Here is a 16,648-nt window from a genome sequence, read left to right as displayed (position 1 = left end):
TTTATAAATATTGAAAAAACATTATAAAAGATAAACGTTTTATTCTTTTTTGATGCAATAATACATTATAACTTAATAATACATATTATTTTGCTAAAATATATTATTCTCGGACATCCAAATGAAAGCAGGATTTGGTTATGAACATGGCTGCCCCCATGGACAGCATTGTTTTGCCGTGCGATGACTTTCTTGGATTTCAGGTAATGAACCGGCCCTTAATTTTTCCTAAAGAGCCTTGAATATCATTAAAGAGACAAAGCTGCATTGAAGAATGAGGTATAGAAAGTTATAAGACTTACTGAGACATAATGATAAACTCGAAAATGTGCTGACAAGACTCAAGGGCATAAGAAGCGTCGGCTGCTATGAACTTTGAAATCTACGACTCGTTAGTAAAGTTGTGAAAACAAACATTCTGGGGTTTTTCGTTTAATAGATTTTAAGTGATATTAAAAAGTATTATAAATTTATACTTCTTGGTTTTGAATTGGTGTAATTCATGATCAAAACTTCCGCATTTTCATTTTTATACTAGTAAATCTTTCAATTTTTTTTTACACTTAAAAACAAAAGCATATTAGTTGCAAAGCTAAAAATTGGATCCTGTTCTTCAGTAAATGTTTTAAATGTTGATGGCTTTATAGATACAATTTCAGTGAACGAATCTTGTTCTTCCGGGGGCCGGTCATTTCGAGCCAAAACGTCACCTCATCCATATCGACTATAGCCGGATCGACCTCTGCCATGACCAGAACGTCCCACGCAAGACCTAATCGTCCCAGTCACCCATCATTTTAACCAAAAACATATCACCTCAGCCATACCTACCCATGCTTTGACCAAATCATCCTACTCAATACCAAAATCGTCTCTGACACAATGAGATATTGACTTCAAATATTGATGACAAAGCAAGCTCAGTTGCTATCCTATTAAACAAAATTTGTGTTTGTTAAATACGTATCCAGAGAACAAATTTACAAACATATGTAAATATTCATATCTAGCCTTTCATTGTCTTCCTTTTTTTTTCATTACTGATTAGAGATTGCAACCTATCTTGTTTGTGATGCTTCGTGTTACAAGTGAACAAATTAAATTAAATTTTCACTTTTTAAAAATGACTGTCTTTATTTTAGCGGTAAGTGTTAAATATGTCTACAGACTTTTCTAGGCTAGGCTAGAGATTTGGCTAGGCATGGACAATCAGGTCATCGCAGGGGTCAGCTGAACTCTTGTGAGGTCAATATGGCTAGGTCAAAGTGACTGGTAGACATGGAATAACAAATGGATTAGTGATATGTAGGTACAGATAAGGCTGGCATTGTGATGCTAGATGGACTTGACTTTAAAAAAATAATGGCAAGTATGGATCAGTCCATTGTCACTTGACCAGTACCTTTTGTTGGTGGGGGCGGGGGATTACATGGATAGACATGGCAGCTGACACTATTTTGGGCAATAGTAAGCAGGTCCTGTACAGGACGGCCAGCCCAGTCTTTGAGGTTCATAAGCCAGTTCTTTCTCTGGCCACTGCAGCATCAGCTACCCTTCAAGATGCCTTGAAGAGTAGTCTTCGACAAGGTGTTATGCCGGGTCACATGGGCAAAGAAGACCATCTTAGGTCGCTCAGTTATTGTATTTTGGTCTCTTGGGTGTTTCAGGATGCATTGAAAAAGGATGAGACTTCTTGATGACCGGATTGTAAATGCATTAAACACCACAGTTCCAACACAGTCATTTGCAAGTCAGGTTGATTCCACCAAGGCATGCAAACAGTTCTATGAGGATGTATGTATGCCAAGTTGTAACTAAAGTTTGAAACTTTATTTTAAATTTTATGCCTTTTTTTAACATCTTAAAGGCTTTTTTGCTCCCTCTTGTGTGGATTTCTTTTTCATATTATATATTAGAATTTAACAGTTTTAAGTATCATTTGCTTTTCTACATCTTAATATTTGGAATTTCTTGTAATAGTCTCACAATGTAGTGTCTTCGAATAGCAGGTATTTGACATGGTCTAAAAGCACATATCTTCTGTGAATATTTGTTATAATTAGTAGACTTTGCTAATCTCTCTCCTTGTTCTTTATTCCTTAATATGCGGGGTCGTATTTTTATTATTTCATTGTTGTTTACATGTTTCTTTGTCATTATACTGTGTTTGAAGCTTCTGTTGTCAGGGACACACATTTCAAATAAACTGTTTTTAAGAAAACCTTATGATTCTACAAAGACAGCAGTCTCCCTCAGCATTCAAGTACATGTTCATACATATAAGATGTAGCCAATTTTGATTGTGATTTCTAGCAGGATATGTAAAATTTTGTAAATACTGACATTTTCTTTTCAGATGGAAGAAGCTTATAAACAGAGGGAGGTTGCCATAAAAAAATGCATCTCTGTAGCATCAGAGGATGTAAACAAATTGCGGACGCTCAAAATGAATAACCCAGATGATGGTGATATCTTAAAGAAGCTGAGGAAGAATCAAACAAAGGTTTGTCAGTATGTTATGCTACTCATTCTTAGTGCTTTAAAGGGAAAATGCTGATTAAATTTCATGAAGATTGTTCAGTCTTTTGAGTAAGATGATCACTGTTAGATGGTTCTGTGTTGTGGGTACCATGAACAGTTAAGACTGCAACATGTACTTTCCATTCAACTGTAAAAATGACCGCACAGTTGTAAAATGCTATAACTCTACTGTAAAATGTTTCTTGAGTTTTGATGTTTTCCTAATAAAAAAAACTTTTGTAACTTCACATCTTAACTGATTACTGAATTTTTGACCAAATGTACCTCTCTTTTTTTTTTAAGTAGCATTTGATGGAGCAAATAATGCTTTCCTTTAAGATAATGATTGCTTTCAACTATCAGTAATGAAAAAGTGTTCATTTTCCTGGCTTCACATTTACAGCTTCGCCTTATCCAGCAGGAGCTGAATGTTGAGGAAGTTTTAAAGGATAGGGCATTGAAAGTAAGTTTTTAATATAGTCCATTAATTTAAAAGTGAATGAGCAATCAATTTTTGATTAGCTTTTCCTTACAGATTTATTGCTCATTTTTGTTAGCAGTTATGTCAGCATGCTAGGTGTGCCTGTGAGAGATTCGTAAAAGGTATGGTAATGTAACAAAATGTTAAAATCCTTTAAGCTTTTATTGTGTTAAAAATGTATTCATACCTGAAACTTGACAGGCTGAGCTATTTTGCAAAACATGTGAAACATTGTCAGCTATCCACACAAGTCATATACCCTTTTGCCAAGCACACATTAGAATGTTACCTGTTGTTCTTTCCACAATTTCCTGTGCAGTTTTTATGTTTTGTTTTCAGATTGACTTTTAGACCAAAGAATATCAGTAAGAGTATTTGCTTAAGTTGCTAATAATAGTTTCTGTTATGCACAGGTATTCTATGAGAGATGTCGCGATGCTTATAGGCCACCAAGTGCACCTCTTATTTGATGAAGGGTGCAGAACCTTTTTTTTTTTTTCTCAGTCCTGGATATCTCTTAAGAACACAAGGAATCAAGTGTATTTGAGCGTGTGCTTGTCATTAGCAATGAACGTGTGGACAATAACTCATTTTTCTAGTTGTTTACATGCAAGTTTGTGACCATGTACACATAGATTTTTGAAATGCTGATTGTTAAACTTAAAATCTTGCTTATACCAATTTTTTCTGAAAATCTAATTTTGGTTATATTATATAGCTAGGAAAATATAATGAAAAGAATATAAAGTTTTATAAATGTACACAAATGTTTGGCATTTTATCTAAAGACAAGAGAAAGAGATGCAAAGCAGAAAGAATTTGTGTAAATATCTGCAGCTGTGTGTGTTTGGTGGTGGGGCAGGCGTATTTAGAAAACAAGGTAAAGAAATCACTGATGCTATTTGCTTGGTTCTTAAATGCATCTCCTGCAAAGTACATACTGCATAAACAGCAAAACTTCTTTTCCCTTTCTCTTGTCCACTTCTAAATAATCAAGGAGAGACTTCCAGTTTTATATATTCATGATAACTTTTTTTTTTTTTTAACCAAATTAGAAAACATTTCTGCATATCTAGTTCGTGCTTTCTGAACAGAAGTTAACAGAGCAAAGAAAACAACATGGCATCATTTTATGAAGAAAGTCACAGCATTCCATTCCAAAGTTGCTGACAACTAAAGGCTTTTTAAAAAGCCCACACAAAAGATCACAAGGAATATTTGGATTTTTTTTCTTGCCCCCAAATTGAAACTCCTAATGCATTAACATTTATAATTTCAAGGAAATTAGCTCTTTTGGTATTAGAAAAGGAAATAGTTTCTGAGATGATAAAAACATAATCCCATTGCTTTACTAACCATTATTTGGTTCAAATGTAAGGTAGGACCATGTTACAGGTGGTACATGTATAAAGATACAACCAAAGTGCTGCTCATTTGTATAATATATAACACATTACTTTGTTCTGCATCAATCAGGATAATAAACACAAGACAATTAAGGGAAATAAAGCATTAAAACGGCTGATGCTTCCCCAATTAAATTGGGTGCTAAGTCCAACCTTGTCAACAGAGGAACATTTTAGAAAGTTCAATGGGCTGTGGCTCTACTTGTAAATCCATACAAAGACTAGCACAGCTGAAGCATTGGTGTGTCTTTTCCATCATATTTTTCTACATGCAATGTTTCACATGCTAAGGCAATACTTTTTATCTGGCCTTGAAGTACCAGGGCTTATAGGAGAAGACTTCTTCAGTCATCAGATTGCACAATGGAAACTTTAAAAAAAAAGTCCTTCAGATCTGTGGGGCTATTCTTTTCTTGCAGGGATCAGGAACAGGTAATCTGTCATAATAATAGCTCTGCTTTCACTTTCATAAGTTCTGCTATAGAATGAGCTACCATTCTCCATTCAGTCAGTTACATGCTTCAAATGGGCTTAAAAAGCTTTCTTGTTCCACATCTTTTAGTAACAATTTTCCCTCTGCAGTTTGAACTCATTCAGGGTCAACATGCATGTGTGTTGTTTGTATGTTGTAAAAAAAGAGTGTACCAAGTTTTTCAAGAGCCTTCCTCCAATCAACTTCTACTTTGTTTTGTATGCTTAGCCTGGTAGTGTGAAGTACAAAAAAACCTGGTCAAATACTGGGAAGTGCAAAATAAGACAAAGAGAACCCATATGCAGAAATATACACATGTACAAAACCCAAAACAACAACCATCCCCACCCAAAAAAAACAACTCCAAAGTAACGTTCAAAATAACCAGAGTAAATAAAACTTGTATTAAAAGGAAAGTTTATCATGGCACTAAATTTTTCTGGAAACTTCTCCGACACATCTGCAGCAATTATTTGATTAAGTCCCTAACCTCTAAAACAGCAATAATCCTACACTAATAGGAACCCTCTTGCATCATCAAACTACAGAAGTCCATGACAACCATAAAATTTAAGTATTAGACTTTAAACAAAACGTTCAGCTGACAATACTATTTGTGACAATAAGAAACAATGCCAATCAACAGCTTAATCAGCCTTTCTTTGATTCTCGCTGTGCCACAGTCTGTTCTGTCGTACCACGCTCTCACCTCGTTCAGCTGCTTTCCGACCTGAATAAATATAAACAATGCACAAGAGCACTGTAATGCCTATCATAATTAAATTCACTCGGATGCGAAACACATCCTTTGCCTTCTTCATCTGTGTCTGCCTGTAAAGACAAAAGGCATTATAAAAGCCACAAACATTTTAAAACTTATATTCATTGAAAGTTGCAAATAATTCACAGCAGAATAGAACCTTTGCTTGCAGAGGTGACACTGTATTATCAATAACTGCACTGATCCAAGATGGAACATCATGGAGGTAGGGTTGTTTTTACCAGTCTTATTTAAAATCTGTTATAATGTTTAACAAGGGACTAGATGATAATGCCCCCCCACCGAAAAAAAAATAAAACCCACGTAAAATTCTTTTGTAGTGGCAAGATCCAACATTGATAAATACATGTCAGGTTCTGTGCTCGTATTTAGTTTGATATATTTAGTGTCTACAGGATTTGTAAATATCAAGAGAAAACAAATATTGTGCTTTGTATGGATTGTTTAAAAAATATGATTAAACACCTTACGTGACTTCTTCGGGAATCTGAGTATCCGCTTTATACATCTTAGTCCAAACAAGGATCTTTTTGTCCAAACCTGAAGGCTTGTGAAAACCTGAAAAAATATTCAGTCTCAAACGTGTTTAATAGAAATTACAATAACTTTAATATATATATATACACTATACAGAATTTCTAAATAATGAAACTTATTACGTGTAATTTTTATTTTTTTACATTGGACATGAACGGCTCGATGACGCAAGGAAAACAGGAAAACAACTGTCATCCAGACAATGACTATCGCGGGAATCGAGTGATCTTGCTTCTGTCACATTTCTCTCTCATCTTTTTTAAACTGGACTGGGTTGCCGTGACTGAATCTCGGTTTCTGACCCGGCGTCAACGACACCCTGATAACTGAAAAGCGACTTTCAAAACACTTGCAATAAAACAATTTTTTTAAATCGTCAAAACGTATTAATAATGAAAGTCGATGTCTAAAAAGTCAGTTGCCGGATAACAAAAAGACTGGATGTTTAAAAACTAAATAAACCTGCCTTCTCCTGTTGATTTAAGCATTGCAGATGACGAATGCAGACCGCGAGCCAGTGTTGCTGAGACAGCTGGGCACTTGTTAGTCCAAACGATGCTGGAAGCAATTCCATTTCGCGACAAGAAAAGCCTGAAAAGCCTCGCTGATGCCAGAGTACGACATGCAGAATAACACGACATCTTCTAAGATATCAAATTAAACATGCAGTTTGCAATACTATATCTATAACATACACAAGGTTGACTGAGAACGTGTTTTCAATAACCTCACAACTTCAGGTACTTTTAAGGATAGCCGAGACTTGACTTTGTAAGACTTGTAATGAATACGAATTTGTAAAAAAATGCACTAAAAAAGTTTTGTTTTGATTGTTTAACAGTCATACAGAAAATTTTACGACCTAAATTTTGAAGATATGAGATTTTTAACAGACAGAAGAATTAAGATTTTGATTATCAAAATTATTTGCGGTAGGGGAGACTAAGGTGCAGCAGACGACCTTGAAGCGTGTGACAAGGGTTGCGGTTAACAACGGTAGCGAAAATAGCGCGGGCTTGGTGACTCGTTCTAATGGGAAATTCCCCTTACTATAGGCGCAAGGTTTACAACAATCACTGAAAGCGAATCAAGGAACCAGTTTGCGATGCCCGTACCACGTATTTTCGCTATCCAAACATTTAGATCACGAGTTATGGTGTTCTATAAGTTCAGTGAATACCAAAGGTTCCTAATGTATAATTATTTTTGAGTAAAGTAAACGATCAGAAATGTAACAATCATTACTCACATATTGCAGGGGTCGATGTATTAGTATTCACTTGTGCAGATTCTTAATGGATGGCAGTTGCATTGTAACGCGACAACGTTTTGAATGTCTTGGATAAACCACATTTATATGAATGTAGTCACATATCTTCATCGTGTTGTGTGAACGAAAACAAAGCAAAGCCTTTTACGTGATCGATATATACTATACTTGAAACCGAAAGAAAAGGTACGCAAATTTTTATGCAGCCTATGTGAAACTACGATCGATGTAACATCATTTGTTTCACCATATGAAATACATAATGGATAGCAACAACACAGAGACATATGCATGTTTTCTTTGTGAAGTCTCAGGATTAACATCGTCAGCAATGAAGAACCATATAGAGGAGTTTCATGGTGCTGGATGTAGTAGTACTCAAAAGTTATGTTTTGAGTGCATTATTTGTGATTTTAAAGCAGAATCTAGATATAAGATTCAGTGTCACATCACAGCTGAACATTCAGAGGAAAATATTTGCCCATTCTGTGATCTGAACTGTGGAGACAGTGGTGGGTTAAGTTCTCACTTAAATGTAGAACACACACAAAGCCTGCTGAAAGTTTACTCTGATGACTATGTTGATCATCATGACCACAAGGAAAAAAGATTTAGAAATAATCATGAATCCTGCAAAAAAATAAAGCAAGCAACTAATTCTGAACAGGTAGAGAATGAAATGGAAGTTTATAATCAAGTTGAAACTGATGTTACAGATCCAAATTTTAATCAAGTGTCAGATACAAGTTTAAGGCTAACTGACTGTCCTGGTGGTTCAAGAACTGAGCTGGAGATTCAAGGGCAAACAATTTCTCATTATTGATGCGGAGGCCAATGAAGAGAGGAATGATGTGTTATTCACCAAAGAGACAAATGAAAGAAGCCAAAGAAGTGGAACATACAGTAATCACACCAAGAGTTTCAGCTCATTGCCTAAAGAAAGTTGTGGTACTGTTGATGTCAACCTGATGACAATAGATTCAGATGAGAATACTGCTGCTCAGAAACTGGAAGATCACATTTGCAGTGGGGCTTCACCAGGGAATGAAGCAATCCTGAAACCATCACTGGAAAGCATTCAGCACAGCGCTATTGCTTCATCCAAAAGCGAAGAGACAGTTCCCACTTCTTACAGCATTGTTGTGCCAGGAGGCAGCAAGCATGAAGACAGTCCACTTTATGACTGTCCCTTGTGTCCTTTTCAAACAGCTTCAGAGGGGCAAATTGTCCAGCATTTTAACAATGAGCATAATTTTTTAGAGGATGGTGCTACTGACTTTGAGAATCCTTTGTTGTATTCCTGCCCAATGTGTTGTACTGGGTTTGACAGTCCTAAAGATCTCTCAGATCATGTTGATAAGAGCCATTTGGATGAAGATCAGCAAGAGAATATCTCTCAAGGCCAAACACATAGGGTTAGTAATGCAGAAAATGTGAATGGACTTAAAAAGAAAACCTTGGATCAGCACAGTGGGAAAAGAAGTAGTAACAATAGTACTAGCAGCCTTAGAAAAGGACGTCTGGAGTGCATGGTATGTGGGATAGTCATGGATCATGAAGACCAGAATCTTATGGCAAAGCATGTGGACAAACATTTCCAGTCTGCATCTCGTGAAGGTAGGAGTTTACAGGTATTGAGTCTCGTAAGTTTCTGTGATGCCTTGTTTCTTTCAACTTGGTAGGGACAATTTTTAAATACTTTATTCTTACCTCAAACTGTGAAAACTATTCAGATGTACCAAAGAGGGAGATAAAAAAAATCCTTACTTGTATCCTTTGGATTTACTTAGAGAAATTTAGAAAATCATGTTTTGGGTGTGTGTGTGTTTGTTTTGGCAGGAGGGTGAAGACATAACTGCATAGTATTATTAATAAATACTTTACATTTTGCACTACCATCATCCTTGTTTTTCTTTTTTTTTTTTCTTTTTTTTGTCATGGATGAGTAGGTATGAGGGTGTGTGTTGGCACACATCCATGCATTTGTGTATGTGCACACCATTCACACTTCTTTAGTTTGAATAATTAGTTAGTTACTGCCCGTTATGCCGGTCGGCACGTAGGGCAGCGACAAAGGTCCTCCACTTTTGTCTGTCCTGGGCTAGCTTCATATTAGTTTGAATAGTGAGGCTTCTAAATGTGCTTGTATGCATCTGTATAGTTATGCAATGTGTATGTTTTCTGATGAAAAGCTTGACATGATAAAAAGACTAAGACCTACATTGCCTCATTGACTATTTAAAAGATGTTAAGAAACTATGGGTTGAGATCTGGATACACTAGTTTCTTAATATCATTTGAATTTATGTTTTTATTTATATGAGTTTCCTTCAAAGTCTGTTTTGAGAAGAAAGCCATAAAGTATATCTGAGATATACAAATAAATATGCCAGATGCACCTTATTGTTACAGTAATGTTTGCACATTTGAGCAGCAGCAAAAATGTGTTTCATCTCACTTTCAGAATCCAAAGACTAGCAGGAGTCTGAGCTTAATAAAAGAATTGATGTTGTTTAAAATAAACATTTTTTTCTTTTTAAAATAATGGTATAATGGTGTCTGTGTCAAAGTGCATTGAAAAACAAACTAAAGAAATAATTTTCCTCTTTGTTGAAGATTCTGACTGGCAATTTGCACAGAAACTGCAGTCTGAGGAACAGCAGAGAGTTCAGGTTGATGCAAATCAGTTAGAACAGCAAAAGGTATGTTGAGCAAGTCATAAGTAGCTCCAACAAATAACTGTTGCAGGCTAAAATACAATAAAGACAGGCAGGTCAGAACTGCAACATCTACATTTTTATAAAAAAAAATTTTTGTTATCAATAAATGTGAGTTTATTTTTCTTGAATTCATAGTTTTACATCATGAACTTAGAAATAGAGTAATGGAGGAGTAGAACTTGGGATAGAAGAGAATAAATAATGACTGATCTTAAACTCATGTCTCCAGCTTATACATCACAGCAGAACAGCTGTTCCTACAAACTTGTCCAAATCTGCTATATGACAGTGACCTGAAATAGAAAATAAGCTAACAAGAAATTATTTCTTTTGTACAGACTAAGTATGGAATGAATACCAGACTGACAGCCAGACAGCAGTTTGATCGAGACCTCGAGCGGGCTGTCAGTGCAGGCAGCATGACTGTTAGTGAGTTCCTTGAACGTAAAGCATCTCAGACAAAGAGCAGTCAGTCAGGTGTTGATGATGGATACACACGGGTAACAGGTGCATTTGTCTTCATTGTTTCCAACATTGTGATACAGTACTGTAATAAGTAGCTGCACCAAAGAACATATCTGTTCCATGAGCATTACTCCTTACACCACATACCATAGTCAGTAGTTGTGATTATAGTCAGTTGACTACTCGTCTTCCTGCAGATTTATGACACTCCATGTTCCCCTTTAATAATCATAATAAAAATAATGAGTACTTATAATGCACAGCATCACAATCAAGACAGATCACACTCTGCGCAGACCAGTCATCATAAATGAAAGATAACAGACAGTGGATGGTGAGGTACATATAGGGACACTGAACACCATTAAGATAAAGTAGAAGAGTAGAACGTAAAGCAATGGATTAAGTTATGATGGGATGTAGGTACTGTATTACTTGTCTGCATAGTTGTTTCTCCTTCTGTCCTTTATATTCTGTCCATGTCTCCTACTGAGAGTATGCTCCTTCGTGAGCATGATTGTGCGTTATAGAAATCACATGTTTATTATTATTAAATTGTATTATATTTTGAGGCTTTTTGTTTAATTATTTGTTGATCATTTCTTGAATTGTTTCAATCTTGAAACAAAGGAGAGATGAATGGTTGTTTGCTAATGATCCATGTGTAGGAAGACTGCAAAAGCTGTTCTTTTGACAAATAGATTGTAAAATTGCTATATCATTATGTCAGGATTTTTTCACCAGTAATTAAAATAATTATGAAAATAACTTAATGGCATATGTCCACACTTGGCAGCAAGCTAAACCATAATGTACTTAAAAAAAAGAGCAGTGGGAGAAACAAATACAGAAGCACACCACAGTTTCCAAACTATAAAAGCAAAGAGTGAAGGGGTAGTGGAGGAAGGGGAAGAAAAATAATAAGGAAAAGAGGAGACTACTGGAGGTATTCTCAAAAGAGATGACTCTTAAGGTCAGCCTTGGAAGCTTCAAAGTACTGAAAGTAGTGGTGTTCTGTTTTTCATATTGTTTATAGAACGATGCTGTTCATAAGACTGATGTTTATTTCGTACACTCTTCTTTGTCTGAATAAAAGGCGTCATACAAAAGCTGATGACCTACTATGTGAGTGGTAGCCGTCCACGCAATGTTTCCCGCACCTATCTGTGCTCCCCTCTTCACCACTATAGCAGTTCATTTGGTGACAGAGGCTGGGGCTGTGGCTATCGTAATTTTCAGATGCTGCTGTCTTGCTTGATGACTGATGCCACATACCTAAACGTACTCTTTAATGGCAAGTGAAATTTTGTTTTTCTTTCTTGTCTAATGTTATATAGCTTTATTTTTTCCTAGTTCTTTTCTGTCATCGATTAAATGAAATTATGTGGGAAAGATAAAGGTAAGATTTAAAAAAAAAATTTATTACTTTATTTTTTATATGTCATTAACCAAGCTAGATTGGGTGTGGCTTTCACATATGGTAGTATTAACGATTCATACCTTTCATACTGTAGGTCAACCTAAGATGCCCTCCATTCTCAAACTGCAGCAGCTTATAGAAAATGCATGGAAGGAAGGCTTTGACCCTCATGGCTCGATGCAGCTTGAGGGAAGAGTGGTTAACACAAGGAAGTGGATTGGTGCAACAGAGATTGTGGCTGTTTTATCATCATTGCATGTTAAGTGAGTACATATTCATGCTGAGTGTGACGACTTCTTTGTGTGTTTAGGGGAGGGAAAGACAAGAGCTCACATATTGCATGATTTGAGAGAGAGGTGGAACACACCTATGTGTTTACATATGCAGGGTTTGTACTTGTGAACTTGTGAAAAAAAATTCTCTAAGAAAGTGCACAGGGTATATTTACCTTAGACTTGTAGTATCATGGCATCAGTGGAATGCAAAAGAACAGGTGGAGGGTATATCAGCGGTGCAGCCTGTTATGTCGTCATGCCTAGCTCCAAATGAAGGTATTGACGTTTGTTTTTCTTGGATTTTTCGGTGCTGAATATCAAGTATACCATATTGAGGTCTGGCCACGACACAAACTTTAAGACACTTAAAGACCCTAGTTTAAAGAGCACATTTTACTCACCTCTTTCCTTTAGTCATTACAGATTGTCTTTGGTGCAGACCTAGAAATATTTGCATAGTCCTTTGCATTTCTATTCATAATTATATCTTTCAGAATTGTATTTGGGGGTTTCTTTGGTGGGGGTGGGGTGGTGACATAAATCTGTCAGCCTAGTTTCCTATTTAACTGAGTGCCTGTCAATTTTGTTTAAGTTCAGGATGGGAGATGCCTGGGAATCTTCTGAGGCGTAGTATTTTTATCAGCAAAGCACTTTTGTTTGCAGGTGCCAGCTCCTTGATTTCAATGCTCCTTCAGGCAAAGACAACACACATCCTGTTATGATAAACTGGGTCAGGGCCTATTTCAAAGACTCCAATAACTTCAAACCACCATTGTATCTGCAGCATCAAGGTCAGTGTCTCCTTTGGCTGAGATTTTGAGCTTTATAAATTCCCACATTATTATTATTAATAAGTATTTGTACCGAGATTTTCAGTCGGTTCATCATTGATGTTAACACTGTATAGTCATTCTTTTCATAATGAATCAAATACCCACATTCAGTTAGTAATAATAATAATGAGTACATTTGTATAGCGTGTTTCTCCATCATCTGCCAGACTCGAGGTGCTTTACAATCCTTTTAAGAAAAGACTGTAAAATGACAGGAGTTTACAGGTTGCTGACTGCTAGCACAAAAGCCAGAAGCGATTCCAGCAGATGTCAGTAAATGTTTTCAAGCTTATGGTCTAATATGAATGAAAAAGGTGATAGTGCAGCTTCAGGAAAATGTGGATGTGTGAATGTATTTGCTGCTTGAGTCGGAGCAGTAAGCTTTGCATGTGTTGGGAGATCCTAGAATCCTCCTTTTGTCTGCATCAATATATCATATATGTATCCTTGCTAAGCTTGTGTCTTGATGGATGTTTAGATGTTTTAATTGAGAGCCATTGAAAACTTTTGTGTCACTAGGTCACAGCAGAACCATCATTGGAGTGGAAGAATTGCACAATGGCAGTTGTAACCTTTTACTCTTTGACCCCGGAACACAAAAATCTCGAATGGAGCTTTTTCATGGCAAAATTGACTATAACACCATGCAAACAATAAGGCGGGGACTTCATGCTTTCCGAGCTCTCCAGTACCAGATTGTGGCTGTAGTGGGTTTACTGAATGATACTGAATTTCAGGTTTGTGCCAGTGTAATTTTCCATGTTTAATAGGAGTTATATTTCTTAAGAATGCAGTAGAAAAATTCCTTTTTAGTAACATCCTTAGTTTTATTTAGCATGGAGCTTCATAATGTGCCATAGAGAAGAGAGAGAATGTGTGTTTGCTGTTGACTCGTTACAAGATTGTTTAGAAATACTTTGCACTCTGCAGGCATTATGTGCTTGAATAGCTTTTGTTTCTTTTTTTCTGGCAGGTTTACAAGATTATGCGATCACAGAGACTTAGCTGATAAGGCTGTTTGGAACAGTGAATGGCATCATTCAGTTATAAGAGTATGAACTATTTGTGACTCTCACACATACACACACAGAGCCATATAAAGCACAGTATACAAATAGTAATAATAATCAAATTTGTAGAGTGCATTTTCCAATTTGGAGGCAAGCTCACTACTCTGTGTATGAGAGCGTTAAGTGTAGTTGGCTACTTGGCCCTGAAATGCTATAATAATGTGATGGATACTTTCTGTGAAGTTTGCTTGGGTGATGCCTTTTACAGGCAAGACATTTCAGTGTCCATCATCATAACAACATGTGAATAATTTCCCAGAGGCAGGATATGGTGGACTGTTGCTAAGAACTCTCATTCTGCTACACATATGATAGTACTTTGCTGTTGCTACCAAATCTTACTTAAAGAAGAATAATTAAAAATTCACTGCTGGTGAATTCAAGTCCTTTTAGTTCTTTTGTTTTTTTAAAATTTATTTAATATAATTGTGCATTTATTTATGCACATTACAAAGTATTGAACTATATCTTCTTATATTTTTATTGTGTATATTTTGTGGGTAGTTGAACTGCTTTCCCCTCTATCCAAACATGTTTTTTGTTTTATAATAACTTTCTTTCCTTAGTAATGCTTTAGATCAGGTCACAGTCTGTATGACATTAAAAATACTGAGCAACAGTAACATGCTGACACGAAACACATTTAGTCACTGAGCCACAGGTTGAAGAGTACGTACAGGTAATGAAAGTTAAAGTGCGACATTAAGTGTTAAAGAATACATAATAAGTAACCATGTAGAACTGGATCGTATTAATGTAATAATAGTTAACTGATGAGTACAAAATATCAAGTATAATATTTTAATTGCAATATTTTTGAAACATATTTTCAGTGAGCATTTGAATTTTGCCTTTGACTCAGAGTAACAAATGTGGCATGGAAGAGACTTACACTGTCTTATAAACCAACATTATTCCTCACCATTTTGGTGGTTTTTAAGGCATTTGCTTGGAATGTAATCCAAAAATAACTGCATCTTTTACTGATTCTGTATTACATATTCACCTCCTTTGATGTAAGGGAAAGGTATTCAGACAAGTTGAGAAATGATGATTATTCACTCATTCTGTTACATGAAAATGCAATAGCATTGAAGAATTCGATGTTTAAAATACTCAGTTAATATCAGCTCACAAACTGAAGAGGCGCTGAGAAAAGGATTTGCATGTGCATTTGCCTTTGACCAGCAGGTGAAAATTTGTAACCCAGGAATTGTGCCTTAAATATCCTACTCATAAGCATGTTAGGTAAGGGTTGATGACAAGAATGTGTTTTGCTTGGTCATTTGCCTACAAGAGTATTCTCACAATAACTACATTTATACGATATTGGTGCAATCTCAGTGCGTGTGCGTGCATATACAAAAGAAAGATTTTTATTTTTAAGTATAACAATATATTTAAATACTATATCTTTTGTTTTGACTGGTTCAAACTGTGTAGTCTGGAATTTATAGCAGTAAATATTTAGCATACAAATAATTAATTGCGAAGAGAACATTTGAAATTTTGATAAAATGTTAGGAAGGATTCACGATGGAAAAAGTTATTCAGGGGAACAGCTGGAGACATTCTTTTCTGTATCAGTGAAAGAAATGTGGAAATGTTAATAGCTCTTCTTTGAGTGAAATTATTTTCTTAAAACTTAGTTATTGTAGATGTTTGTATGTGTTGTTTGAAGGGAGCATAAGAGAGCAACTAACAGCAAGAAAATTAACACACAGATTTGCCCTGGATATTATTGCACCTAGGGATAATTTTTACACATACTTGTACTTGCAAAACCAAGATGTGCACAAGAAATGACTTTGTATAGTTTTCCAATACCATGCTGCAGCAAAATCGCAAAGTTTGTGAAAAAAAGCTTTTGTATGAAGTTGCTTTCATTGGTTGCAAGAAGAGTCAAAATGCTGTCATTGGATTGTATAAAGCTTACAACTAATCATTACTTCTTAAAAATATAGATGAAATGTCTTATTTTATGTACAAAAATGCAAAACATCCCAAAACAAATTGAGCATTAATCAACTCCAAGTGTCCCCTTACTTGTCATGTACTATTAGAAAATTTAATTCTGGTTAAGACAGCAGCATCTGATGGTTATGAAACACACCTGTGCATTCTTGTCCCCAGGAATTTTTGTTACAAATGAGCAGGCAATTATACTGTGTACTTAAAAAAAAATAACAGAAGAAAAATGACAATGACTTCAGGGAAGAAGCTACTTATGGTGGTCATTCTATTGCATTTTCCATTGATGTCATGATGCAGCGATGACAAGATCAATTAAGTCGCTGCAGATTACTGCATTCTCATTAGATATAATGGGCACCTTTTTTCATTTATTAAAATATGTTTAGATCCTTGGAGTATTTGTCCTTTTGTCTTCCCCACAAAT

At 35.7% G+C, this 16,648-nt stretch overlaps 3 protein-coding genes across 3 annotated transcripts; 2 read left to right on the top strand and 1 right to left on the bottom strand.

Moving 5' to 3' along the window:
* Positions 1-131: 131 nt before the first annotated feature.
* On the top strand, positions 132-3,762 carry LOC112566049 (coiled-coil domain-containing protein 58-like). The gene is given in 6 exon segments (XM_025241979.1): positions 132-203; positions 1,668-1,682; positions 1,684-1,794; positions 2,357-2,503; positions 2,924-2,983; positions 3,415-3,762. Coding segments are annotated over 6 exon segments (453 nt in total). The 5' UTR covers positions 132-140; the 3' UTR covers positions 3,472-3,762.
* Positions 3,763-4,114: 352 nt separating this feature from the next.
* LOC112566050 (UPF0389 protein CG9231-like) lies at positions 4,115-6,989 on the bottom strand. The gene is made up of 3 exons (XM_025241980.1): positions 6,664-6,989; positions 6,131-6,218; positions 4,115-5,710 (listed from the first exon to the last, which is right to left on the bottom strand). The coding sequence occupies exons 1-3, from the start codon at positions 6,836-6,838 to the stop codon at positions 5,527-5,529; spliced, it is 447 nt and encodes a 148-aa protein (XP_025097765.1). The 5' UTR covers positions 6,839-6,989; the 3' UTR covers positions 4,115-5,526.
* A 194-nt stretch (positions 6,990-7,183) lies between these two features.
* Positions 7,184-16,617, top strand: LOC112566045 (zinc finger with UFM1-specific peptidase domain protein-like). Its single transcript, XM_025241972.1, has 8 exons — positions 7,184-9,084; positions 10,084-10,169; positions 10,526-10,694; positions 11,749-11,946; positions 12,167-12,335; positions 13,011-13,138; positions 13,700-13,917; positions 14,154-16,617. The coding sequence occupies exons 1-8, from the start codon at positions 8,436-8,438 to the stop codon at positions 14,187-14,189; spliced, it is 1,653 nt and encodes a 550-aa protein (XP_025097757.1). The 5' UTR covers positions 7,184-8,435; the 3' UTR covers positions 14,190-16,617.
* The last annotated feature ends 31 nt before the right edge of the window (positions 16,618-16,648 follow it).

The sequence above is a fragment of the Pomacea canaliculata genome, linkage group LG6 (genome assembly GCF_003073045.1).
Source record: "Pomacea canaliculata isolate SZHN2017 linkage group LG6, ASM307304v1, whole genome shotgun sequence".
Lineage (NCBI taxonomy): Eukaryota > Metazoa > Mollusca > Gastropoda > Architaenioglossa > Ampullariidae > Pomacea > Pomacea canaliculata.
This window is presented reverse-complemented; position numbering and strand designations above follow the sequence as displayed.

Coding starts and splice junctions, on each gene's coding strand:
- LOC112566050 (XM_025241980.1), bottom strand. CDS start 6,838: ATGTCGTGTTATTCTGCATGTCGTACTCTGGCATCAGCGAGGCTTTTC. Junction 6,219..6,663: donor GCTTAAATCAACAGGAGAAG/GCAGGTTTATTT, acceptor ATATTTTTTCAG/GTTTTCACAAGCCTTCAGGT. Junction 5,711..6,130: donor CAGATTCCCGAAGAAGTCAC/GTAAGGTGTTTA, acceptor TTGTCTTTACAG/GCAGACACAGATGAAGAAGG.
- LOC112566045 (XM_025241972.1), top strand. CDS start 8,436: ATGACAATAGATTCAGATGAGAATACTGCTGCTCAGAAACTGGAAGAT. Junction 11,947..12,166: donor CCTAAACGTACTCTTTAATG/GCAAGTGAAATT, acceptor TTCATACTGTAG/GTCAACCTAAGATGCCCTCC. Junction 12,336..13,010: donor TTATCATCATTGCATGTTAA/GTGAGTACATAT, acceptor TTTTGTTTGCAG/GTGCCAGCTCCTTGATTTCA.